Source organism: Phaseolus vulgaris, chromosome 7, assembly GCF_051622355.1.
Source record: "Phaseolus vulgaris cultivar YP4 chromosome 7, ASM5162235v1, whole genome shotgun sequence".
Lineage (NCBI taxonomy): Eukaryota > Viridiplantae > Streptophyta > Magnoliopsida > Fabales > Fabaceae > Phaseolus > Phaseolus vulgaris.
In genome coordinates, this window is record NC_143504.1 from 11298736 (window position 1) to 11326523 (window position 27788).

General features: G+C 32.6%; 2 protein-coding genes and 1 pseudogene across 5 annotated transcripts; 1 reads left to right on the forward strand and 2 right to left on the reverse strand.

Annotated features, from left to right (window-relative positions):
• Positions 1 to 5477: 5477 nt before the first annotated feature.
• On the reverse strand, positions 5478 to 6913 carry LOC137828250 (transcription factor MYB23). Its single transcript, XM_068634732.2, has 3 exons — positions 6724 to 6913; positions 6429 to 6558; positions 5478 to 6293 (listed from the first exon to the last, which is right to left on the reverse strand). The coding sequence occupies exons 1-3, from the start codon at positions 6857 to 6859 to the stop codon at positions 5795 to 5797; spliced, it is 765 nt and encodes a 254-aa protein (XP_068490833.1). The 5' UTR covers positions 6860 to 6913; the 3' UTR covers positions 5478 to 5794.
• An 8884-nt stretch (positions 6914 to 15797) lies between these two features.
• On the reverse strand, positions 15798 to 19545 carry LOC137828605 (large ribosomal subunit protein eL18y pseudogene; annotated as a pseudogene). Of its 3 annotated transcripts, XR_016523535.1 has the most exons (4): positions 19178 to 19545; positions 18877 to 18958; positions 16416 to 16476; positions 15798 to 16329 (listed from the first exon to the last, which is right to left on the reverse strand). The product of XR_016523535.1 is annotated as a large ribosomal subunit protein eL18y pseudogene, transcript variant X2 (transcript). The 3 variants fall into 3 exon arrangements; XR_016523536.1 differs by lacking the exon at positions 16416 to 16476; XR_016523534.1 differs by lacking the exons at positions 18877 to 18958; positions 19178 to 19545 and adding an exon at positions 16970 to 17798 and having other exon boundaries at positions 16416 to 16882.
• A 727-nt stretch (positions 19546 to 20272) lies between these two features.
• On the forward strand, positions 20273 to 20995 carry LOC150025777 (uncharacterized). Its single transcript, XM_090304729.1, has one exon. It carries the CDS (start codon positions 20273 to 20275, stop codon positions 20993 to 20995), a length of 723 nt encoding a protein of 240 aa, XP_090160855.1.
• The last annotated feature ends 6793 nt before the right edge of the window (positions 20996 to 27788 follow it).

The following is a 27788-nucleotide window of genomic DNA, read 5'->3' on the forward strand; positions in this document are numbered from 1 at the left end:
GAGTGATGATTTGAGATAGAAATTTTTTAGAAGAGAATATCTAAATTACAGATACTACGTTCTTTTTCACTAATTTTTCTAATGAGTTCTATGAAAAGGATTTATGGAGAATTTTTTAGCATTGGGAAAGAGTTCTAGATGTCTTCATCTCTAGAAAGTTAAATGTAAAATAAAAAACATTTTGGATTTGTTAGATTCCATGGGGTGAAGGATTCACTCGCCTTGGAAAGAAAGTTGGATTCCATTTGGATAGGAACCTGGAAGTTGTAGGCAAATAAACCTGAGTATAGTAGGTAAGAGATTCCAAAGAAAGAATGGACTTCCAGGCAGCGAGATGTTCATACTCAGAAAGTCTGGAGTCAAAAGGATCAACAACGTTCTTTTGCTCAAGTTGTTAAGAGCGGAAATGCGAGCAACGCCCATAAGAGTGTAGAAGACAACATGCCCCAATTCATAGTCAAGGTGGAGTCATCCAAGTGACTCGATAAGTGCTTTTTCGAAAGGTTGTTGGAGGCAGCAAATGTGTAGTCCATCAAGGAGAGCTTTTTTCTGGGAGAGTTTAGTGAGATTAAGATACCTAGGGGAAAAGTATGTGCCCTTGTGTTGCGAATACGGGGGCATAATTGAGAAGGCAATTATTGAGAACAAATATTGGTTTGACAATCTTTTTGGATCAATAGTTCCTTGGAACAACTCTTTTGTGGTAACTGGGAAGTTTGTATGGGTTAGTTGTAGTGGTATCCCGTAGGTACTCTGGAGCAGTCAATGTTTTGAATGCATTGGGGCTTTAATCAGTATTGTTGTAGAGGTTAACGAGGCAACCATTGCAAGAGAGGTGTTAGAGTTCGCGAGGTTGCGCATCAGAATCCCAGTGGGAGAGGTGGCAAAACTAGTGAAATCAGTGATAAAAAATGACATCTCTGTCAGGTCTCCCTTGAGGAAGAGAATTGTATTCCATTTCCCTTGTTAGGGTCTCTCTAAAATAAGTGGGGCGCAGTCACTAAGGATGAATCTAAGGCCCACTTGGGCACTAGCGTTGGAGAAGAGTTTTTCGAATCCGAGTGTTTCGACTACGATGGTAGGACTTGAGGCAAGGGAGGTAAGGAGAAAATTGTTTAGTTTCCAGTTGAGGTGGGAGAGTTTCCAAAAGGTGACGTATGCATTAGTGGTGGAGTTATTTTTGTTGTGAAAAGTCAAAACATTGCTTTGGAAATGAGAAAATAGGGTAAAGGCATAATGGGAAACGTGGCGGGGTGTAAGTCTAATGATCTCTTAGCTGGGAATAACTGCGGAACAACTTTTGAAGGGACATGATCTGATTACCTAATTTTAGGTGAGCCTTTTCAGGCCCAATTAAGGGCAAAAAGTTGGGTGGGAAAATTTGTAGGTTTTGGCCCATCTGCTGAGGTGACTGAGCACTTTAGGCATGTTGTTCTTGGAGGAGATGTTGACAGGGGTGTGCTCGCGGTGCTGCAACGGCGCCAAGATGGTAGGAGGTTTGAGAGCCACTCCATTCGTGGGCACCCATGTGCGATCTATAGTGGTTTGCAGAGTAGTGAAGGAGCTCGATGGTGGCTTCGCGCTCGAAGAGGTGACAAAGGGTGGCAAGGTGGAGGGCGATGTGGCTCTATGCAAAGCCATTGTAGGAGCTGGTTCAGGTGTGGGGTGGAACGAAGGCATGACAGCGAGTGAAACAGAGAGACTGTGCGGCAAGGGGCTCATGCGAAGTGGAGATGGTGCCATATGACGACCATATGGTTGACTTCTCGGGCGAAAGGGTGGGTACTAAAAGTTACAGTGAGCTTTATACCACCTTCGGTGAGGAAAAGAATTGCAAGACCATCAAGATCTGATACTTGGTGATTGACGCAAACAGTTCCTATAACATCCTCCTGGGACGACCGTCCATCAATCGGCTGATGGCGATGAAGTTCCCTTCGCTGTCAGGAGACATCCTCACGGTCCATGTTGACCAAAAGGTGGCGAGAGAATGTTATGCCGAGAGTCTAAGGGTGGAGCCTTTGTGGGATGATCGCTCCCCTAAATGCAAATCTTCTCACAAGCAGGGCTCTCCCCGAGAAACCCAACTGACACCGGTGATACCCACAGTCGCTTTGGTGGACCTTAATCCCTAAACGACCGAAGATAGGCTGGAAGGTAGGGAATAGTTACGTCGAGTGCCCCTCCTTGACAAGGAGCACAACACCTGCGTCAGCACGACCATCGTGGCCACTAAGGTCGAGATAATGCACGTCACACTAAAAAAGAACGTAGATTTGTTCACGTGGACCCCATCCAACATGTCGGGGGTAAGTCCGGATATTATCACCCACATGCTCTCGGTATTCAAGGAAGAGCGACCAATCGTGCAGAAGAAGAAAGATTATGGTGACGAGAAGCGTCTTGCGGCTAAGGAGGAAGCCTAAAAGCTCCTATCGGCCAGGTTCATCTGCGAAGCCCGGTACACAACTTGGTAATACACCTTTAAGTAAGATCCACCTTACTAATCCGACCCAACAAGGTAGGTCATTAAAATAATATAAATAAGGCACATTCCAAGAAGTAGTTACGTCATTTATTACTGTGCTCTAACAACTGACTACTGAACCCTTTTTGCTGACTTGAGCATTGGAGTGTCTTCTGTAGGTACCCCCTCCATTCAGTATTCTCTAGAAGACTGAGTGATCGAGCAACCGAGATTGAAAGAAGTAGCGAAAAGTTTGGAAGAGGAAGCTTAGGCATAGACAAACTGCCCGACAGGAAGGAGGAAGACGAAGCTTCTCAATAATTCTCTAGGCCCCATCTTGTTTTCGATTCTCTCTAGGGAGAGAACAAAAAACAAGATTGTTATTAAGGTCAATTTGGAGAGATGTGGGGTTGTGGTCGAAAGTAAGCTTTACTGCTTGTGTGGGGTGAAAGAGGATTCGACAAGTCATTTGTTTTTTGGTTGCAAAGTTTCTTGGCTAGTTTGAAATCTTTGCTATATGTGGTTAGGAGTGAGTTTGGTAGACTTTCTTACCTCGGTTTCACATTTCATGCATTTTAAATTACTTGACGTGTCCACGTCTCTTAATCTAATTTTTGAAAATGTTTGGATTGCGTTGGTAAGTGAGATTAGGAGACATAAAAATATTTGCATTTTTAAAGGTGGAGTGATTGATCATTCTGAAATTTGTCCTTAGCACAACTAAAGGTTTGGTCTTGGATTTTCTTAAAAGTTTCCTCAGTGGGCTTTTTCTTCTCTTATTGGTGCCTAAAACTCGTGGTTTTTATGTACTCGATTAAAAGTCTTTGATTGCTTATAGGGTGGTTGGGTTGGTCTGTGGTGTCTTTGAGGGGTGTTAACTCTTGTGGTGCCTTTGAGTGGTAGGTGTTATTGGCTAGTGTTGTTTGTGTAGGTAATTGGTGGCAAAACTTTTGCTTTTTGTTTTTCTTTGGAGTGAGGCGTGTATGTCCCTATTGTTCTCTATAAGGGTTTGACCACTCTTGAAGTGGGTCGTATTTATTTATTTATTTTTTCTTGCTGATAAAAAAATGCATACATAATAGGAAGGCTTATGTCTCATAAAATTCAACGGAATTGTCCCTGAAGAGGAATACAATCTATGAGAACAATACAAATTAATTTTTTCACATTTTTTATCATTAAAAAATAAATATAATAAAAAAATCTTTTGGAATACTCCAACTCTTATAGAAAAAAGATAAACTATTAATTCACCGTACATGAAAAATACTTTTGTCTTGCATACATAAAATAAAACCTATCTAAAAAACACACTGCACACACCTGATTTCCAAGCTTTGTATTTGATTTATGTAAAGTGGAACATTAACTGCCCGAAGGCATTAGAATAATCATAGGGCAGGTAGTTCAATCATATTGAATTGTCTTTGAAAGAATGTGCTTAGTTTTCAGGAATAGGAATCTTTTGTGACATGTGATTCTATGGTTTTGGTTGAAATATGTAAAGAATTGGTCACATACTGCTTCTTCTTACACCTCCATCATTTCTTCTTCTTACACCTCCATCATTTCTTCAGCCACCTCCATATATTTTAAAAATTCTAAATTACACTTTAGTAAAAGGATAAAAATAGAAGCAATGTTTTACATTTTGTTGTTGAGTGAAGAAGGAGGTCGTAGTGCTCGGTATTGTTGTGGTGGTGATGGTGGTGTTGACGGTGGTTGGCAGCTTTGTTTGTCATTCTCAGTGAGTTTTGCAACCCGGTGCCCTTAAATGCTTATCTTTCGGATTTGGTAATCTATTGGATCAATGGATTACATATCCGTAATTATTAATGTGAAGGAATCATGTCTTGGATTACATAACACAGAATTTAGTTACGGATGTGGAATAACATTCCAGATTACTCAATTCGTAATAGAATATTATGTTTTGCATTAAGTAATCCATAACATTTTTCTAGATTCGAAACTAAATTTCTTGTTACGTAATCTGAAAGACAAACACAAAATTAAAGGTTCTGGATTAGTAAATTCGTACATATACTCATCTAAATTACATAATCCACTATGAAATGAGCTATTGATCATCCAATCCAAAACCTATTTAACAAACTAAGAATACAGATTATGTAATCCATAACCTATTTAAGAAAATAAACCTATTGGATTATGTAATCCAAAACCTAACTAAACACTCACTGGATTACGTAATCCGAAACCTAATTAAACAAAAAAAAAATACCGAATTAGTTGATCCGGTTTAAAACACTTTCACTAAATTTAAATTAAAAAACTTAAAAATTCAAACAATCAAAACTACTAACCATTGATGAATAACCTTGTGGTGAATGAAGAAGGTAAGTGTGGTGAATGTTTGAAAGAGAGGTTTGGAGGGGAAGGTAGGCAGAATTGCTGCTGGGAGTAAATGTTCGTGTTAAAAGTGAAAAGTGAAAAGAGAAAAGTTAGTTAGGTTAAAGTAAAAATTATGTTAGATTTTAATTTTTTAATATTATTTGCTGAAGGGTATAGTGGTAAAATGAGTTTTAGAATGAACTGAATTGTGACTGAGGAGGGTAGAGAGCTAACTGTTGAATCATATTTTGAAGGGCCATAGGAGCATGTTTTGATGGAGGGAGGACTTGTGAGAGTAAGCTCTATCCTCCTGTTTGCATAAAATTATCTCATAAATAAGCCACCAAGGAAGGCATAGCTGCAAAAAGTAATCGTGCCCTTTCTGTTTTTTGGGTAATCAGTCTGATTTATTTTTACAAGTCAAATCTTACATAAGATGCACAACTTGTTTAAACTGCTTTGCTGTAAACTTATTTTGGGAATGGTTTGGAAACATAGTCTCTGTTTTATATATAGATTGAAATATCCTATTGAAAGATCCCTTAAATATTCATTTTAATTTAATTCATTATATATATAAAAAAAACTCATAAAAAGACTCATAAAAAGACTCATAGAATAACATTGTTTATAAGTAACATTTATTTTCATAACTCTCATACATCAATTCACCAAAATTGCAATATAACTCTCATAGGATGATTCTCCCCACCTAACACACAACTAGTATATATCAAAATAAGCCACACCAAAAGTCACAACCATCAAAATTCCATTTAATATGGAATATTCTAACAAAAAGACTTAGATATAACTCTAGGCAAGTTCTTGTACTATTTTTTAAATCAAAGTTAAAATGTTACCTCAATAACCATAACTTGGTTATATGAAATATTGAGATAAAATTTAAACTTTGACTAAATAACAATACTAAAACCACCCCAAGACGCTATAGTTAAGGTATGTTAACTATTAAAATAAAGGAAAATCCACATCATCTAGTGGAAAATAGTCTTCATTCTTCCAATTATCGTACCATGTTTCACACATCGCATCATTAACGCCGCATGATTCATCTCCAAAATGTTGGGGTAATTCAACACAAGCATATCCATTGAAATGGCAATCCTCCTGGGGCATCAACAGGTCACTTAAATCAAAGTGTGTGGGGAAACCTTCTTCGCAGCCATCATGATGATCAGGTGGGGTAGATTCAAATGGGTTTTCAGTCCAATCCTTTGTGTTGACTGAATCATTGAGTGCTACAGTTGGAATCATACCCTCATTACACCTTACTGGTTGAGAAGATTTGGTAGGATCAATATCTGTGCACTGTGGAGATTCAATTCCTAATTCCATATTGTTGTTATCATTGTGTTTCTCCTCTACTTTCTTTCTCAAATAAGTATTCCAGTAGTTCTTGATTTCATTGTCTGTACGCCCAGGCAACCGTCCCGCAATAAGAGACCATCTGTAACAGATATATAATGAATGAAAAAGGGGTGTCAGAACTTACCCATTTCAACAAATTTTTTCTGGTATATTCTTGTGTCTCGAAAATGGAAAATTCTCTGCAAATGTATATCTATCATATAAAGAGATGTACCTATTCCCTAAGAGGCTATGTAGCCTGATAATGAGATCTTCTTCATCCGAAGAAATGTTTCCTCTCTTTATATCTGGCTTTAGATAATTCAACCATCGAAGTCTGCAACTCTTCCCCCCTCGTTTTAAACCTACACACACACACCTATATATATTCACAACTAGCAAACTCATGCAATGAAAACTGGAAAAAAAAAAAACTGAACAAGTTGATGTGAAACACTCTTAGAAACAAGTTGATGATTTTTGTTTTGTGCTTTCAACCAAATAATTCACACACGCACACATATATATACCAGTTCTTCTGGAAATCTGCCCCCATTTTCCTTCTCCATGGAGGTGAACGTAGTTAACAAGGATTTGGTCTTCCTCAGCAGACCAAGCACCTCTGTTAACAGCATCTTGGTTCTCATGACCTCCCTTTCTTTTCATCTTTACTAGCTCTCTCTTCTACCCTTTGGTTCTGCACAAAATTGTTGTGTGCCTATTCTTTTCATTGGTTTCTCACGTCTTTGTGGCTAAAGACTATATATAGTTGTTTCCTTGAATAGATGCTCATTTTTTTAAGTTAAAAAAAAATAATTCTGCAGTTGACGAACTCGACAACAGTATGGCTTTTGAAATGAGACTGGTAGACGGTAGTGCGCGCCTTCTTTTCTTCCCCCAAGAGAACAGTGATTTTTTAAATTATGAAGTTTTCAAATTTTGATGCATGCAAAAGTACTGGTAAAGAATTTCATTATTTTAACTAATGAGAAAGTATAATCATTATAAACTATTAAATTAAATTCAATGTTTATACGTTAATCCTCAACTAGAGAAATTGTGATAATATATCGAAATTAACAGAATAAAAAAGATTAAGTGAAATAAAAATTAATACAGACGTATATATATGGATTGTGTTTCTACAAGTTTTTCACGGATAACAATATCTTATTGTCCTTTTTATACAAATATATTTCACGAGAAAAAAATTCCTAGAGGAAAAATATAATCATTATAAACGATATAAAATTTGTCCTTCATGTATTTAATAGACTTATGTGTTTAAAACTTGAATTCAATTTTTTTGATTAAATTAAAATGATTTTAAACGAAAAAATATACAATATAGTTAATAGTTTTCACTTCTATTCTATGTGATCGAAACTGATGACAACTCTCAAGTTGTTGTATTGTCAAATTAAACTTCATACTTCGTAACTTTTATAAAATATAAGATTAAAAATGTTTAAGAATAGAGTCAATATAGATCTTAGTAATAAGTTATTATTATTACTAATTACAAATAAAGATTATTTAAACTGATTATTACAAAATTGACAAACTTATACTAATGATAGTAAATTATAAAAATCATGTATTATTTTTTACACCATCTATTTTTGTACATGTCATGCAATTTTGTTGGAGGGAAAGAGAGACGAAACATAATTTTAAAAAGTGATGAACTAATTATGTTATTTTTTTTATGTATTTTTCTTCATATTTTTTAACTTGTACTTTAATTTTTATTTATTTATTTTAGTATTTTCTAACTTATTTGTCTCATATATAGCAAGAGTGTAAATATTGGAGAGCCATGGTAATTAAGTCATTCCATATAAATGTAAAACTTCACGAGTTAGTACCAAAAACATCACACGAAATCAACGAAGCATCATAAATTTTATAGCATGCAAATCTAGTCGTGTGAATTCGTGAAATCTTTCTCATGTAAGAAACAGCAGTGCTCTAAAAACAATGGCGAACAGAACTGAGTAAAGAAATTTGGGATCATATCAAACCTCAAATCAGGTCAATTTGATGACTCAAAAACCTGCATATCCCTGCTATCATTATTGGTACAGTTATTATTATTATAGCTAAAGGGTCCCTCCAATCGGATTTTACAGTATCTCATCTCAAGAACTACTTATAATCTTTATCATTACAGTATTATGAGATAACGTTGAGGAAATATAATACGGAAGAAATCTCATAAAGATGAATTTCCCTGTGAAGTTTGATCTGTGAACCATTATGTTTTGGTCAGTCATAGAAAATAGTAACAAAGAAAAATGAACCTGAACTGAAACAGAGAATAGATGATGGTGTTTGTAGTTTGTTTGTAGTACCAGCCTCGTGGCATGGTGTCACCTAAGCAAAAGGGAGTTCTGACCCAAACTTTGAGAAGAAATATCATCATTCAAATTGGGGACCAGTTTTGTAGCATAGTATTTCTAGGATTTATTTTATCATTCAAACTCTTCTAAACTGTCACATCTGTGAAAAAAGAGTAAATAAATAAATTATTAATTAAAAAACGGGATGTTTTTAATTAGTTGAGTTTATTTTCCATTTTCATGTTTCAAATCAAATTGTAAAATAACTATTTTTATTATATCTTGAGATAATTCCCAACTTATTTTTAGAAATTTTGAAATTATATTGGTTTGTTATCTATAATTTAGATTAAGCTAGTATTTTAACTTTGCATTGTACAAGATCATATTTTTCTCGTATAATTAAAAATTATATATATAGAGTTAAAAGGTCTATCATGACCTATAAATGCATTATCTTCTCCTTATATATCAATGTATACTTGTCATAATGGAAAATAACAACATCTATAAGAAAGGTAGGTTCGTGATATATATAAAAGTTCAATCATAACAATTTATAGCAATGGGCCCGGTTCTAATGAAATTAATTTTAATTTTATTAAAATAAATTGGAACACTATTAAGTGGAACAAATACAAGTTCTCAATTTATAAAACATATTAAATGCAAAAAAGAGACATGCATGTGATGTTTCTAAAATCTTTTAGCATGTTTTTCTCTTTCATGAGAGGATGAAAACTTAAAGAGATATGTCTTTTTATTGATAAAATAAATAAATAAACAAACAAATAAATAAAAATATTTAAGAAATATCTAATTTTTATAAAAAAAATGTTATTTCACGTAGTTCAAAGAAACAGAAATCATATAATAAATATTTTAGAATAGTGATTGTTCCAATGATATAAATTAGTAGATAATTTTAGTAGTTAATTAGATATAAATTTAAAAATTATTTTTAATAATAAAAATTACTTTAGATACTAATAATTTTTTTAGTTTATAAGATAATATCTAATTTAATTAATATAATCACTAATTATTTTTAATATAATCTTTATCACTAATTAATATATCAAATTTTTACTAACACTAACCACTTATGTCATAATTGCTACTCAAATTAAAGTAAATATGAGGAGCAATAAAAATATTTGGTATCATAATTGTAATGTGTTGGATAAGAATTTTTTTTAGCTTAATTTTGCAGGGTGTCATTAGTTTGATGAAGATTGATATATTGTGAGGATGACTATTTTTTTTAGGATTGATTGAACCAACATTAATTAGGATTATTTTTACTATGTCAATTGAAAAAAAATTACCACGGACATTGATAAAAATAAGTCAATAAATAAAGTATTGTAAAAACAACGGATGTCACCAACCTAAATTATTGCAGTTAAACTAAAAATAATCTCGTTTAACATCAATTAAAAAATGTTTTGCAAATATAAAATGAAATTTTCTTGAAGAACTTTGATAAGAAAAAATAGCATAATCGACTAAAAAATACTGTCAATATTAATATTATTGAATTTTTAAAAATCATTTGATATTTAAATAATTTTTGAATTTTTATGATAATTGAAATACTTTATTCAAGTAAAGAAATAAAATTCAATAAATTGTCTTATTCAAATAATTTTTTTAAATAAAACAATTTAAATAAGATCAATTTAAATTCAATATATTGAAATTAGACTTTCTTTCATTGTAAAAGGCCTCTAATATGGAAGAAAATCTCAAACATGGCTTGGAACCGATGCAAGTCATAGTGATAGTTAATTAATCCAATATAAATTATTGGTATACCCTCTCAACTATTATCTCTTATATATATATATATATATATATATATATATATATATATTGTGGTTTTTTCTTATTTCATTGTTTATTTTCTTTATTAAATATAAAAATGGTTATCACATTCATCATCCAATGAATCACTTTTAAAACAATTACTCATATATTCATACTTATATCTATCCAAAGTTGTATACATTGATTTATAAATTCTTTTTTGAAAAACTTAATTTACCTCCATGTTGACAGGGGGTCCCTGACCCAAATTTCGAGGACAATATCGTCATTCCAAGTCGGGAACCAGTTTCAAGGACTTCTGCAAACTGCTCCAAACAGTTAAATTCGTATAAAAAGAAGTTGACCAAATTGTTATAGGAAAAAATAAATATATTTTTTATTTTTTATTATAATATATAATTTATTTTTTATTAGACCTGGTACTCTTAGTTGAACATGAGAACTTGTTCCTAATGTTTTTTGATCCGCAGAACTTGTTCCTAATAATGTCGTTGATAACTTTTGGCACATGGTCTGGGATGGGAATGTAGTCTAAGTTGAGAAAGAAACGGTGATATATTATATATATAAAGTGCAATTATTTGTCTCATATATTTTTTTTAAATGTTTAAAAATGAAAAAGGTGGTAATGATGATGAACTGACACAGCAAATTAATTAGTTGGGTTGGTTTTGGAACGAGAAAGAAAATGGTTTTGAATAATAAAGGAAAATGTTGTCTGATAATGCAAGAATAATGTTGTTGAGTTTTTGAAGGAAGAGGAGAAGATGAAGAATGGTAGATGATAGCTATAGGAATGAGAACGGAAATTATAAACAGTTGAAAGCTATGTTAGTGGGATGTACGAAAGCATAGAGTCTCCAATTCAAATTCTAAGTTCTGAATTCTGCATTCTGCATTCTGCATTCAAACTCGTTGTGTCCCCAAGAAATGTAGCAAAGATTGAAAAGCAAGTTACGATCTTTAACGTCTTTTGTGCTTATCATACCTTTTTCATATGCTTTTAGTACACATTTTGGCGTTAAAAAGTTTCTCACTCCATCTTTCTATTTCAATTCCGAAGCAATTAGTCAGGAATAAACATGTACTTCAAACTCATTTAACAAACAAAACAAACATACATATGAAAATGTATTAAACTATTTTTCAAATAAAAAACTAAATCTTTATAATAAATAAATAAAAAAGTGACATAGGATGAAAAAATCAATTTTGAACTATTTATTTGGCAGAAAAAAAAAATGAAGATAATACTTTTAGTCATGAGTGAGATTAGATTTTTTTGTCCGATAGATTGGATAAAATCTACGACAGAAAAAAAAAAGACAACTTTGTCTAGGTCTTTCATAGAAAAACAAAAGAAAACTTCAGACTTTCCATAAACTTGGGGGAGAATATTTGTTGCACTGTACTTGTTCGGCTTTACCTTTTATTGAAAAATAAAAATATGTACATAAAAAAGTACATATTTTCATATAAAAATTATGTAATTAAAATTTTAATTTGTTAATTAAATTTAACTTATTGAAATTAGTATAGTGAGACCATGTATCACTCAGCCAAATAAGTTGAGAAAAATATTTCGACTCATTTTATTTTATTTTATCATCCAATTCTTACTTAATTTCTCTCACACTTCTATTTTTCTCTTTTTGCTTGTTATGAATATTTTATCTTTCTACACTTTTAAACTAAACAGATAAAAAAAAGAGATAAACTAAGAATAGGAGCAAGAAAGTGAATCAATAACCGAAAGGAAACATGGAAAATTAAAAGTCATACTAATAACGCCGTCTGTGTCTAATCTCCATATTTTCTTTCTGCACCCCATAAATATTCAACTTTTCATTTTATCCTTTTTGCATTATGTGAATCGATAGTCAAAAGTATTTTTTTAAACTTCACAAAAAAACTTCTAAATGTACAATTCGAAAATTCTTTCTGACTTTTGGATTATACCATTTGAAGTCATTTTTTACTTAAAAAAACTTTTGAACACAACTTATAAGTCATTTTTTCTTAAAGAAATGATTCTGAATTTTATAATTCAAAAATCTATAAGTCATTTTTGGTTTCTAATGGTATAATTTGATTGGGTAATTCTAAAGTTAAAATAACTTTTGGGTTGTATAATTCACTTTCAAATTATACAATCCAAAAATCAAAATTTTAGATTATGTAATTCAAAATAAAAGATAACTTTTAGATGGTATAATTTAAAAGGGATAAAATGAAAACTTTCATATTTATGAAGGTGCAGGAAGAAATATATGGAGGTGGAGGAAGTAATGGTCCAACAAATAAAACCAACCAATCCAAACATTTCAAAGGAGTGGACAAACCTAAATCATATTGCTTCTCCTCGTACTAAATATGAAAATACCTTTTTATTTTTATTGTGTTACTCCCTTAGAGTTATAAAATCTGGAAGTAATCTTAAAAAATATATATTCCAGATTACATAATTCATAAGCTAATCTTGGATCCAGAAATAGCTTATGTAATCCAAAATATATTTTTTAAAAATGGTATTCCGGATTATATAATCTGGAAGTCTTTTATGGATTTAAGAGTAGCTTATGGATTATGTGATCTTGACATATTTTGAATTACATAATTCGAAAGTTAATCTCACCTCAAAAAAGACTTTTGAATTATGTAATCCAAAAACTAATCACACATGTAAAAAAAGGCTTCCGGATTACATAATTCGGAAGCTAATATCATATCAGAAAAAGATTTATGGATTATGTAATAAAAAACTAATTACACATAAAAAAAACTTTCAGATTATATAATTTAGAAGCTAATTACAAATATTAAAAAAAAAAATTTAGAATACAAAAAATTATTTATGAGAGTGACACAAGAACGAATGGAAGGTCAGAAGAAACAGTCCCTAAATCAATACTTAGTCCCTAAAACAATACTTATTGCAAAACCCAAAATAAAAACAAAATCTAAATTAAAAACAAGGCCACAGTTGATGTTCAAATGGCCCACAATGTCATATTTTGAGTGTTTGAAACCTTTACAACAACTTCAGAATATCACTAACGGTGATATCAGAGCGCAAAGATTTATAGAAAGGTAACACAGAAGAAATTAGAAGAAAAAGAACGAGATTAAAAACAAAATTATAAGATTAAAGACTAAGTAGTTTGTTCTAAATACCAACTTTATTCTAGTACACATTGTTTGGAATAACAGATTTTTGATTTTTTTTTTCATCTTTGTCCACTATTTTGATGTCTTGAAGTTAATCAAGATAAAATATTAATAATTATCAACTTCTGTAACAAACGTTATAATCGGATAATATGGAAGATCAAAATAACAGGAAATTCAAATGATATCCTTTTCAAGAACTAAAATGCAACCTTCATATGTCGTTTTCCTTTACTGTTATTTAATTTACTTCATTAATACAGAAAGCAGGATGAAATCAGCTTCTTAGTTATAACAGAGCTAAATGCATCCAATAAATGGCTTTGTGATCAAAAGACAAAATAACAACGCTATTCAAAACAAAAGGGTGTTCAAAATATTCTTATAAATATTATTTGCGAGATTAAAATACCCTTTTGTCTTATTTTATACTTAGAAATAGAGTACAAATATTGATCACCGTTAACATTTTTTTAAATAGGTATCTTGATTGTACTAATTAAAAAATTGATAATAAAATCAGTAAATTTAAATTCTTCTACTTAAGGGAATAAAACTTAATTAAATTTGTGGGTTGAAAATAATATGATTTTGATTAAAAAAATAAGTATCTATTACAAATTAGAAAATTTATAAAAATAAACTATAGTATTCATTCAATTTACACTCATTGTTCACTCCAACTATTTGTTTCTTTTTTTTTCATTCAATTATCATTTCAATTTGATTACCTTATTATTCAAAATTATTGTAATCTAAATTTTTCATATAATTATATGTGTATATGACTTTTAACACTATCTTTTTTTTCATAAAAGTCACGTTAACTTTCATCATATAAGAAATAATATAAAATTAAAAAAAAAAGAGTACAAAGACTAAATCAAATCTATGAAAAAAAATAAAGAAATTTTTATAATAGCCTAAACAACTACATTTGGATGTGCTCCTAAAGTTCAACTTTTAACACTACTTTATTAGTGACGTAATTTATTACTTTTATCAAGATTCACAACTAAATATCTTTTAACATATCGTTCTCTTAACTTCTAAAATAATAAATTCATTTAACATATTGCGGATAAATTGTTTTATAAAGCTATTTTTCTTTATAAAAGAAATATATATATATATATATATATATATATATATATATAATATCACAATATCTGTGGAATTATGTGAAATTAAATTTTGGACTGGACCAAGCAACCCCATAGTTGAGACCGAGGAACATTGTATTCTGCACTCCCAATTTTTAAACATACACCTCTACAAGGGAATGACATGTCAAAATATTCTTAAAAAAGTATTTGAATTCTCCATTCTAATATATACTTTTAGATTAAAAAATATCTTTCAGAAATATATTAATAATTTTGAATTGTACAATCTAATAATATATTTTAACTTGTATTTTTAATTCATAAATATATTTTGGAATGTACTGTCCAAAATATATTTTAAAATTTAAAAATATATTTTAAAAGTATATTATAAAAGGTACAATATAGAATATATATTTGAGAATATTTTTGAATTTAGAAATTATTACATAATACATTTCAAAATGTAATTTCATTACAAGGAACAATATCTATAGCCTTCATAAAAAACAGACTCAAATGTTGGATTTTGAACGCTAGGTTGTAGTTACTTGTGTAGGCTTAACCCTCTCTAGTTTGAAGCTAGTAGACACAGCCTAACCCTCACTGTTAGAGTAAGGTTAGAGTTATATCCGTCCTAGCTAAGAGCAAGCTTCCTCCTAAAATAGAGAGGGACAAGCCCTCACTTAGTCTAACCTAGAGAGGGCTAGACCCTTGCTAAATCGTAACCCATTATGAACATGCATGGGCTAAGCCCTAGCTAGCTCATTATGACTTAAAGAGGGCTAAAGCATAGTTATGGTGAAAATGGACTTGGTGAGGGATTGACCCTCCCTCCCACGCAAAGCATAAAAAAGAGAGTTGATGATCCTATTTAGAATCTCATTCTCACATTTTTTTAATAACTTGCATAATTCTATTATCACATCCATAATAACCTATCCATATTTCATCCACATTTAAATATCACCTATCTAGCCATTTACAAATTTACCATCCACCATTTATAAATATCCAACATTATGCATTTTCAATCATCCAATCACTTTCAATGTAAGAAGTACTTTTGTAAAGTGAATGTAATACATGCTTCCCAAAGCATAAGACTAAGTGAGCAATGAAAACAATGGAAAGTACTTGTAAAAAAAATGACAATAATTAAAATGAAATAAAAATATATTTACTAATATAGAATATAGAACATAATGAGCAAGTAATTTATCTTACAGTAGAAGTGGTAATCAAGGAACATGGTGATCATCAAAGTTTCTAGCATAGTAAGGGTGGACCTGACTAGTATTTGTTGAAGTGTCTGCAACATGTTTTTCCATCATCATAGGTAATTGTTGTTGCATCAACCTCACTATGTCCTCTAACTTTGAACTCTTCTTATCAGCCCTATCTGCTTTTGGCTTTGCTTCTAAGATTTGTTGTTTAATTTGTGCATTCTCAACTAGTTGATCATCATGATCAATACTAGAAGCTAATACAGAGGGTTGAGTGAGGGATGAGGCACCATGGTGGAAGTTAGCAACCAAATCCCCAGTGCCATAAACTTTACCTCTACTCTTCCCTCCAACAACATTTTTCCAGCACTGAAGCTTTATTTTTGCATCAATGGAGAGATACCAGAAGTTGATCCTTCTGAACTCCCTGATCGCATCATCCTCAACCGCTCATGATAGATTTCCTAAGAGTAAAGGAAATATAAAATGTTAGTCATTTACATTTAAAAATTTAATGAAGTATTAAATTTAAAACAAAACAATTACTTACATAAGTCTCTCGAGAATGATCATCTACCTAATCACCCTTCTTGTTTGTGTGAGTGACTCATCTGGTTCAGCAGGTCATCCATATTTATGTTCCCGAGAAAGGTGTTATCGTTACAAAGATTTTATGTCTTATACATCTGATTTGAATTACATATAATTTCTTACACATAAAGAATGAGTAATATTTACTAGGTCTAATGCAATATCCAAGTCTGATTTTCAGCCACTTGAATGCAATTCTCCACCTTTACATGAAGATCGATTGATTTTGTTATGGGATGATTTGTCTTTGAACTTTTGGGAATCCAAATAGTTCAAAAGTTCACCCCATTCTTCTTCTCCTATCGAAGTAGGTCTAAAGCCCTTTACGCGAGATTTACTAAACATGTTACATAGGCGTTTCCTGACTTTTGACTCATAAATCTTTCTAATCTGGCACTCATCATGAGGGGCCCAAGTCACTCTAGTCTAAAAAATTGAAGAACAATTACATTAATATCATAATATTTAAGTATGAATAAATTGTTATTCATTGTAATTAATAATAAAACTGACCTTAAATTAAGTCCACAATCTAAGTTGGGTGTCCTCACCCATGGCTTCATAATGGTGGTATGCCTATGACAAAATGTTGAATTTCAGAACACTACCAAAAAAATTAGAAAGCTATCTTCTTAAACTCTAAATCCTCTGTTATTCTTGCTTCCTCTAACCTTCTCAAACTTTCTTCCCTTGGATCGATCATAGGGTTTGGAATGGTTGTGTGGCACACTAGAAGCAAGACCAAAGTGTTTCACAGCTTCCCGGACATTCTTAGGGCCTCTAAGAAGGACCGTATTCTGACCCAAAGGAGCCCTAAGTGCAAGCTGATCAAAGGTCAAGCATTCACCGTATGTCTTATCTACTCTTGCACGTGCTCTCTCTGTAAACTTAAGTGTTGTAATCTTCAATTGCGGAACTTCATATACTATGATATCATCAGGTACCGTCCCCACTACAACAACAATTTTATCTTCCTTCCCCTTTGTATGCCTAATCAACCTTGACAAAGAAAGTGGAGGTTTGTTCACCTTGCTCATGAACAAGCGCTTGAGTATCACGACATTGAAATTGCTGCCAGTCCTTCAAACAAGGAAGCGATAAAGCTTGACAAGTAGTTTGAGGTAGATGTCGTTGGACTTGGGTGATGTTATTTTGGTCTTGTCCTCTTACCCCCAACCTTAAGATCAATCCCCATTGCTGTTTTGGGTGTTGGAACAACACACACCTATGAATGGTTATGTCTCTCCCAGTTTTCCTCTTCTCTTGTGAGCATAAAATACATCACAACAGAGATAATCTTCCCTTAGGCTTCAATTAGTTGATTTTTTTATTTTTTCCAAGAGTTTTCTTTATGGTTCAACACCCACACAACCATGAACAAATTAGTTTAAGTATTTAAATTCCAAAACAACCCACCATCAAATCCATCCACATTCAAATCTTTATACAAGACAAAACAAGAAAAAACCTAAAAAACAAGTGTCAATGGAACACAACATAACAATCCTCATCTCCCCTAACCATTCTAATAAACTAAACGGCCTACACCCAGTGCTACACCACCAGAGACCAGCAGATGGCCAACCTTTATAATCTCAAAGTTGATGCATACAGAGCATAGAATGGCCTGCAACACATATGCATCACATGCTGCATAATGTTATCCATTCACCTTCAGGTATGCTTGTTCCTACACCTTTGTACCCTTGTTCCGAGTGTGATCAACTTGAATATGCAGTTATATACATAGTTCCATAGAGGCAACACTATAGTAGCTGTCCTAATACATAATTGACTCTGTTGGATGATGTACTTAGGGATGTAAAGATGGAGTACAAAATTTTGAAGCAGAAAGTGAGAGAATACAACAAGAAGGATGCACAATTCTATGGCAGCATGTTTGCTAAAATGAATAAACTAGAAGAAGCAAGAACAACAACAACAAAGCAGGAACTTGTAACATTGGCCAACTGAGATAATAGCATAAATAAAACTGAAACTCTAAACAATTTAAAACGTTTAGAAAATATTAAATATTTGGATGCCTAACAAATTTAAGACTCTTCCCCTCTGTTTTGGCCAATTTCAACTGCTGTCATTTCCTTATTTATTCTCTCACCTTAACTAACTCTGACCATAGGGAGTGAAACACTCTTCTAACATCAAACCCTAAATACAAAGCTCTTTGCCTTGCAGGTTAGATTGTTTGATGATCGATAACGTAGGGTAAATGCCTAATGTCGACTATTTTTCATACTTAAGAGTTAAAATTGTTGTTCTGCGATTAAAACTACCAGAAACCCACACCATCTCAACTAATATGCATCAAAAATATTTGAACGAAATTAAACACAAACCAAAACCACAGTTAAACCTCAAAGCGGAACTAATAATGAAGGATAAAAAATCACTAAACTAACCTTTCAATCACGACCGCCAACAATGCTAACAATGTAAGGTTCGTGTTCGTCTTTTACTCCACCTCTTTGAAAACAATGGAACCTACAATGCACCAATGAAGTAATCAAGAAAGAAAATCAGAAAATGAAATGAGAGAGAAAGACAGTGAATGAGAGGGAAACCGAAATTTCCTAATTGCAAGAGACCACACGAAGAGGAAAATAGAAAATGAGAGCCAAAGAGAAATAAGACAGTGAGGAAAACAGAAAATGAGAGCCAAAGAGAAATGAGAGAGTGAGTGCAAGGGAGAGTAAAAATTACTCTGTACACGTGGCGCCTGGACAGTTGTGCAGATGCTGCTACTCACTCAACCAACAACGACAAAGAGAAGGTTAAGTCGTTCCTGCCACTAACCATTGAGACGGTGAGGTCCAGTCTGAACCTAGCCCACGCCTTGCTTACAACGATCGCAGGGACGTCTCGTGCTCTAAACCAGTGACGACAGAGACCTCGTGCGTTCCAAACCAATGTAGCGTAGAGACGGTCATGCCCTTCTTCTGCTCTAGAGTTCGCTCATCCCTAGCCAAAGTCTCCGAATGTTGGCTTAGCTCGCCACACTGTGTGTTTTTCCTCTATTTGTGTTCATTTTGCGTCTCTATGACCCACGCGTTGGTAAATGTTATCTTTGCAACATTTTTTTGACGCTATAACACACAATAATAATGTTTACTCTAATAATGTTTACTGTGTCTGACACTTAAATTTGATTTCTAAATTAATATTTTCTCGTAGAGTTTGAATTTAAAAATAAATAAATATATATTTAGTGTTTTTGGTAATTTTGGTTTTGGTTTTTTTTTTTTAGTTTGGGCTTTGTTGTTTTTTTTTACCAAAGTCCATTAAAGTTTTTTTTTCCTTCCCTTTTGTAATATAAAAATATGGCATCAGCAGATGCGGAGGGTTAATGAAATCAGATTTTGGTTTTTCACTATTCTAATTGGTCTCTGTCCACCGCTTCTCTTCTTCTCTATCTTGCCACTTTTGATCAAGAATGATGCAGAACTTCAAGATGGTATCAGAGCGGGTATAACCCGCTCTGCTCCGCTGCCTCTTTTTTTCTTTCTCCTCCTACGAATCTCTCCTCGTTTTCTTTTCCCCTTTCTTGGCTTCGTCTTCCTCATGGCTGCGACACAAGAAGCCAAGAATGATCCAAACAGTGCATTCTACCTTCATCCAGGAGAAAGTCCAGCGATGGTTTTAGTCACGCCGCATCTTGATGGATCCAACTACCATTCTTGGAGTAGAGCAATGAAGCGTGCCCTACTTTCAAAGAACAAGTTCAAATTTGTCAACGGGGAGATACCAGAACCTTCAAGTAGTGACAGTTAATACGAAGCGTGGGAGAGGTGCAACGTTATGGTGATCTCATGGATCACGCGAAGTCTAACAACACAGATAGCTCAAAGCACTGTGTATATCGATAGTGCAAAAGAACTGTGGGAAGACCTTAGAGAAAGATTTGCAAAAAGTAACCATTTTCGTGTTTTGGACCTATTACAAGAGATTAATTCCATCAAGCAAGGTGAAAGGAGTATCACAGATTATTACACTGACTCCAAAACTTTGTGGGAGGAGTTGGATTCTTTACGCCCTTTGCCAGCCTGTGTGTGCAAGACGAAGTGTGGTTGCGGGATGATGAAAACTATAGCAAATTATAAGGATTCTGAGCGGGTGATGTGCTTCTTGAAAGGATTGGGAGAAACATACAACACTGTTAAAACCCAAATCTTGCTAACAGAACCTCTACCAGGTATTAATCGTGTCTTTTCTTTAGTTTTACAACAAGAACGACATTTGAATGAGAGCATGGGAATAGACACGAAGGTCTTGATTAATAGCGCTAATCAACAAAGAACAAACAACAAAACTAACAACAGTAATCATGGGTGGCGCAACTATGGAAGAGGAAGAGGAAAAAACTATGGAAAACAATGTTCCTTCTGCAACAAGATGAACCACACCGCAGATGAGTGTTATTACAAACATGGTTTCCCACCATGGATAAAACAAAGAAGTGCTGCGAACGCTTTTGAGAAGGATGAAGAAAATGAAGCTGAAAAAGGAAAATCTACCCATTAAGAAACTCTTAACGAATAGATTGTCAAAAGCTTTGGAACAGAACAGCTGCAACAACTTGTGGATATGATTCAAAATTCCAGGAATAAAGAGAAAGCGATTAACAACACCATAGGAGAATATTCAAAAACGAGCAACAACTCAGGTAAGGAAGGTATAAGTAATTGGATTCTTGATACAGGAGCCACTGATCATGTGTCATGCTCCAATTCTTTCTTTATAAGCTATTACAAAATAAAACCTGTGAGAGTTAAGTTACCCAATAATCATACTGTTACTGCTATGTATGCTGGTACCGTGACTTTGTCAAAGAACATAACTCTACATAATGTTTTGTACATTCTAGAATTTACATTGAATATAATTTCTGTTCAGCGGCTAACAACATCCTTGAGATGCCAACTTGTTTTTTTTCATAATATGTGTCAGATACAGGAGAAGCATTCTTTGAAGATGATTGGTCAAGCTGAAATACACAATGGACTCTACCATTTGCACATAGAAAAAGGAGACGGGTTGATTTGTAGTATGTACAATAATAATGTTTTCAAATCTGATAATAAACTTGACATTTGGCATTGTAGAATGGGTCATCCCTCAAACAGAGTGCTGGATAAATTGGCTAAGAAATATTCTGATGTGCTTTTGATAATATGAATGTCTAGTGTTCCTTGTCATTTAGCTAAACAACATAAACTGCCTTTTCCCCTTAGTAAAACTTTTAGTAAGCATGCTTTTGATCTTGTTCATATGGATATTTGGGGCCCTTTTGGTGTTACTTCTGTTCACGGACACAAATATTTTTTAACGATAGTAGATGATTATAGTAGATATACATGGGTTCACTTAATGAAAACCAAAAGTGATGCTAGGGAATTCTTGCAGAATTTTATCATGTATGTTAGGAATCAATTCAATAAAGGCATAAAGGTTATTAGAACTGATAATGGGAAGGAGTTTTGCTGGAAGGATTTTTATGATTTACATGGTATTTTACATCAAACATATTGCAATGAAACACCACAGCAAAACTCCACTGTTGAAAGGAAGCATCAACATATTCTAAATATCACACGTTGTCTTATGTTTCAATCTAACTTGCCTAAGGTTTTTTGGTCATATGTTGTTTTACATTCTGTGCATTTGATAAATTGTTTGCCATCTCCTGTTATACAAAACAAATGTCCTTATGAGCTAATGTATGAATGTATGCCTGACATCTCTGATATGAGAATTTTTGGGTGTTTATGTTTTGCTTCTACTCTTGAACAAAACAGACACAAGCTTGATCCTAGAGCACGAAAGTGAATTTTCCTTGGCTTCAAACAAGGTACTAAGGGGTATGTTGTTTTAGATGTTAACTCTAGAGAGATTTTTGTATCAAGAAATGTAGTTTTCTATGAAACTTTCTTTTATAACATAAGTGATAGAGATGAGCAGGAAATTGTCCAAGAAAACAGTGACTTCATAGGAAAAATATATGATGATCTTCCTCTGCAAAATGAAGCTGAAAGATGTACTCAACATGAAGAATTGAGACGTTCAACTAGGATCAGGAAAACACCAGCATTCTTGGAGGATTATCATCACCAAATCATGATGGCACCATGTAGCAAGAAAGTAGAAGAAAACATAAAGGTGCGTTATCCACTTAGCTCTGTTTTATCCTACAAAAATCTTTCAGAAAACCAACTAAACTACTCTTTGTCCACATCCTCACAAACCGAGCCACAAAGTTAAGAAGAAGCAAAACAGTTTCCTGAATGGGTAGAAGCCATGAAGGCAGAAATAGAAGCTCTTGAAGTCAACAAAACTTGGGAAATAATGGATCTTCCTCCTAACAAAGTACCCATCGGCTGTAAGTGGGTTTATAAGATTAAACGCAAAGCTGATGGAGAAATTGAGAGGTACAAGGCAAGACTTGTCGCCAAAGGGTATACACAACGTGAAGGCATAGATTACATGGAAACTTATTCACCTGTGGCCAGGCTCACTACTGTTCGAACTATCATTGTTGTAGCTGCTACCATGGATTGGCACCTTGAACAGTTGGGTGTGAATAATGCATTCTTGCATGGTGATTTGCAAGAGGAGGTCTATATGGAGTTGCCCGCTAGTGTAACCAGCAAAAGAACCCAACCAATCTGTCGCCTAACCAAATCCTTATATGGGTTAAAGCAAGCAAGTAAGCAATGGTATGACAAACTCACTACTTTTCTTCTTAGTATTAATTTTGCTCGTTCAAAGGCAGATAATTCTCTTTTTATTAAAGCTGCTGGAACATCCTTTATCGCTCTTCTCATATATGTTGATGATATATTAGTTGCTGGTAACAACATGAAAGATATAGAGGATGTTAAAAATTCCCTAAATACGGCTTTTAAAATAAAAGATCTCGGTCATTCAAAGTTTTTCTTAGGACTAGAAATTGCTAGAACCAAGAATGGCATCCATATCTGTCAGAGGAAATATGCACTCGAAATTTTAGCTGATGCAGGTATGTTGAATGCAAAGCCAGCAGTCACACCCATGACTAAGAAGAATGAAAAGTTTTTTGATCAAAATTCAACCGTGCATGACATTGGTACATACTGAAGGATCATTAGAAGGCTACTATATTTAGTTCATACAAGACCAGATATCAGTTTTTCTATACAATTCCTAAGTCAGTTTGTTCAAGCACCTTCAAAATTGCATCACCAAGCTGTTCAGAGGATACTCAGATATATAAAGGCATCACCAGCGCAAGGTATTTACTATCCCAAAAATAATAATATTCAAATTAAAGCTTTTTCTGATTCTGACTGGGCCTCATGCATTACAACACGTCGATCCACCACTGGATTCCTTATTTACCTTGGAGAATCATTGTTGTCATGGAGAACCAAGAAGCAAAGTACAGTGTCAAGATCTTCTTCCGAAGCTGAATATAGAGCTCTTGCAACTACCTGTTGTGAAGTACAATGGCTCAGCTATCTTCTTGAAGATCTTCATGTGATAACCAGCAACAATGCTAGCCTTTTCTGTGATAGCCAATCTGCACGTCACATTGCACATAACAATACCTTTCATGAAAGAACTAAACACATAGACATTGATTGTCATGTGGTGAGGGAGAAGCTACAACAAGGTCTCTTCCAGTTACTTCCAATCAGTTATGAAAATCAACCTGCAGACCTTCTCACAAAAGCACTTGACAAAGAAAGGTTTCATAAGCTACTCTCCGAGCTTGGTGTCTGCAACATTCATCCACCAGCTTGAGGGGGGGTTTTAGTGTTTTTGGTCATTTTGGTTTTGGTTTTTGTTTCTTAGTTTGGGCTTTGTTGTTCTTTGTTTACCAAAGCCCATTAGAGTTTTTTTTTCCTTCCCTTTTGTAATATAAAAATATGGCATCAGCAGATGCGGAGGGTTAATGAAATCAGATTTTGGTTTTCCACTATTCTAATTGGTCTCTGTGCACCGCTTCTCTTCTTCTCCATCTTGCCACTTTTGATCAAGAATGATGCAGAACTTCAAGATATATATATATATATATATATATATATATATATATATTCTAATTTTTATAAGAATGCTGCATCAATATATGCGGTGCACATCGCAATGGCCGTGACACCCAAGTCAAACCACGCGCTTGGATGAGGTCATTTTCCAGAAGGGGTTAGTGTCGGGATATGATGAAACAATAAACAATAATGAAAGGAATATATATTGTTTATATATATATATATATTTATTTTGTAATATGATTTTTGATACTGGATAAAATTTTATATTAATTAATTAATAATAAGGAATACCAAATTGTTTAGTAAAACTAGCTTAAAATAATTTCATCTACTAAGATCGAATATAAAACAAGAACTGGAAGATTATCATGCGTGCATTTATTGAAGTCAAGAACGATTTATTTTGTAATTTTAATCAATAGTATATAGTTAAACAAAGTGAGACAGAAGTTGAATCTTAAATCAGTAACGTAATGAGAAAAAATAGTTTAATTTGTCTGAAATCTAAAGTGAAACTTCTCACTGGGGGCAATGAGCGAATTTAGTTTTACTGCTTAACCATTTAACGATTCGTATTAATTCATGTTTAAGATTTTCAAAACCTTTTCCACTATGACATTGAAATGTTTGTCAAATGATTTGTTTTCTTTACTAATCTTCATATTATTACTTCATTCTTTTATCTTTTTCAGGACTTCTTAATAATTCTTAACAATTTAGAAAAAAAAGTCATTTTGTTATAATAATTTTCTCAAAACGTGTATTATCTTTAACAATAAATAATATGATGAGTATGAAAAAATAATTAGACTAACACAATTTTGCTTACAAAAAATGAAGGGATGTAACATTTCAAAGTAAAAAGAACATTGCAATTCGAATTTCAAGAGAAGAAAAATGCAATTTACGCAAAGAATGTCTCTATGTGTTTGTGATGGAAAATTTTGGTAGATATAATGAAAATAATTTATTTTGGTAACAATGTTGTATTAAGATAAACTGGGAATTGCCTAAGACGAAATTATGATCTGAGACAATAATACAAGTATTTGTGGTATTTTTCTTATGATTGTTTTCAACAAAAAAAATATAATTATAAAGATATCTTTTAGAGACATTATTTCCTCCTTAATAATAGATTATTTACTATGACTTTAAGTGTGAAATTATTAAAAAATGAATCTAAATATTTAGAAACATATTTGCTAATAAAATATTATTTAAAATAAGATTTATTTGAAATTTAAGAGAAAATAATAATCAATAAATAAAATGCATAAATTAAATAATACAAAAAGTAAAATAAAGCAATTAAAGTAATTGACAACATTATTATAAAACATAAGTTTAATATTTAATAACACTAATTCTAATTAAAGATAGCCTAATAATAACTTTCATTCATTTATTATGTGATAACTCAAATATGTTATTTGACATCCGATCTTATTTTTAAAAAAAATGGCATATAAAAAATTTTAATATTAAAGAATATTATTTGGATTAGAGAAATAAAATGAGTAATAATATAATATGACAATATTTTTATGTTAATTATAGTTGTAGGGAATATGTAGCAGTGGTGAAATTGTCCTTTTATATAGGAGCACGAGGTGTGTGAGTGTCTTGCTTCTCATTATACGAAATGGGACTGAATTTCTGGCAGTGCACCATTAACGCTGCCATTTGCAATTTATGCTCATCTCTCTTTTGACCAGTTTTGGTATACAACTTTTTCCTTCCATAATCTTTTTTTTTTTTTATTTCTTGTGTTTAATGACGAATGTTCAAATTAAGAGTTATAGAAACCATATGGAAAAAATTCATGATGTTTACTTCTAGAACCGCTTCAGTGATGTTGAAGGATCCTAAACCGATGAACGTGTGAAAGGAGATAATAGAAAGTAGTAATGGAGCTCCACCGTGGCCGTTTTTTTCCATTTATTTTGACGGAGGAGATGATACCCACCATTTTCAGCAACTTGTTTATTTGTTACTCTCTATTTGCTTGCAATCATTGATTATTTGCTCAATCCGACTCGTCAAAAATCAAAATCTAGAATCCAATATAAATTTACAATTCAAATCAAACTTTAACCTCGAAAGTCTTACAAAGGGTAATGAGAGGACGAAATTCTAATTCCCTCTAACTTAGAGAAGACTAGGATGGGATAAATCTAACTTGCTCAAGAGAACCAAATTCATTTTTTTATTAGTAAGAAAAAAAATATAATTCACTTTAAGAGTAATTCAACTCTAATACAGAATAAAAGAGACAAACACATCTCTATCCAAAGCAAAATAAAACCCAATAAAAGTGTCACCAACTACTTACTAAAAAAACATCCTAGCTAATATAAACACAAAAGCAAATAGTAAGAGTGCAGTCCTAACTTAATGAATGGTAGAGAGTAGTAACGAGGGTCAAACCATAGTTAGGTTGAATACGAAAAGACATGGGAGTGAGATTGATCCTTGCTAAGTCCATGCATATTAGGAGAAAAAAAAACTTGTTGCTCCTATTTAGAATTTCAAAATCACCTTATTATACATTTTCAAATATCATCCAATCACTGAATTATACTTTCCAATCTTCCAACAACAATCTAATTGCAATTGAATTTTTTTAATCCAAATAAATGTTCAAATTAAAATTCACAAATTAATCTGAAAACAACATGAAAATTAAAATTATAAAAAAATAATTATTAAAATATAATAACAATCAATGTGCTAATGAAAGAAAATACAAATATTATATGGATATTACTAAGGGAAAAAAGTGTTCAATTTTGTTGGGTTTAATAGTGTCAAAGTTCAAGAGGGGGTGAATTGACCTTTTAAAACTTTATCGCAGAAACAGTGTTTAACACAGTTTACAGAAAATAAATCGATTTATGTGAAAATGAACAGATTTATTTTGGCACTGTTTGTGTTTGAAAATCGTTTATACAACAAGGTTAATCACAAGATTATGCAGATAGATTTTTCAGATGCACACACACTGATATTAGAACGAAAAACAGTGAATCACCAAAACAACAACCTTCAATTTCAAGCAAGTGATTAAGGTTCAATTAATGGCTTGACAGTTTATTGAGTGATCTATCAATCAACCTGTTCTAATGGCTTTTAACAAATTATAAGTGTTCTTATTGAAATCAACCAGTTTTCCAGAAATTAAGAACAATATGAACCGTACCCAGAAAGAACAGATTTATTTTTAATTGAAAAAATTTATTTCTTTACTGTTTTATCAATTATGCAGAAACTTAATTGCAGAGATT

Excerpts from the sequence above, each read along its gene's own strand:
- LOC137828250 (XM_068634732.2), bottom strand. The coding sequence starts at position 6,859 with ATGAAAAGAAAGGGAGGTCATGAGAACCAAGATGCTGTTAACAGAGGT. Across the intron at positions 6,559-6,723 it reads GCAGATTTCCAGAAGAACTG|GTTTAAAACGAGGGGGGAAG; the intron begins GTATATATATGT and ends GTGTGTGTGTAG. Across the intron at positions 6,294-6,428 it reads CATAGCCTCTTAGGGAATAG|ATGGTCTCTTATTGCGGGAC; the intron begins GTACATCTCTTT and ends TATCTGTTACAG.
- LOC150025777 (XM_090304729.1), top strand. The coding sequence starts at position 20,273 with ATGGTGATCTCATGGATCACGCGAAGTCTAACAACACAGATAGCTCAA.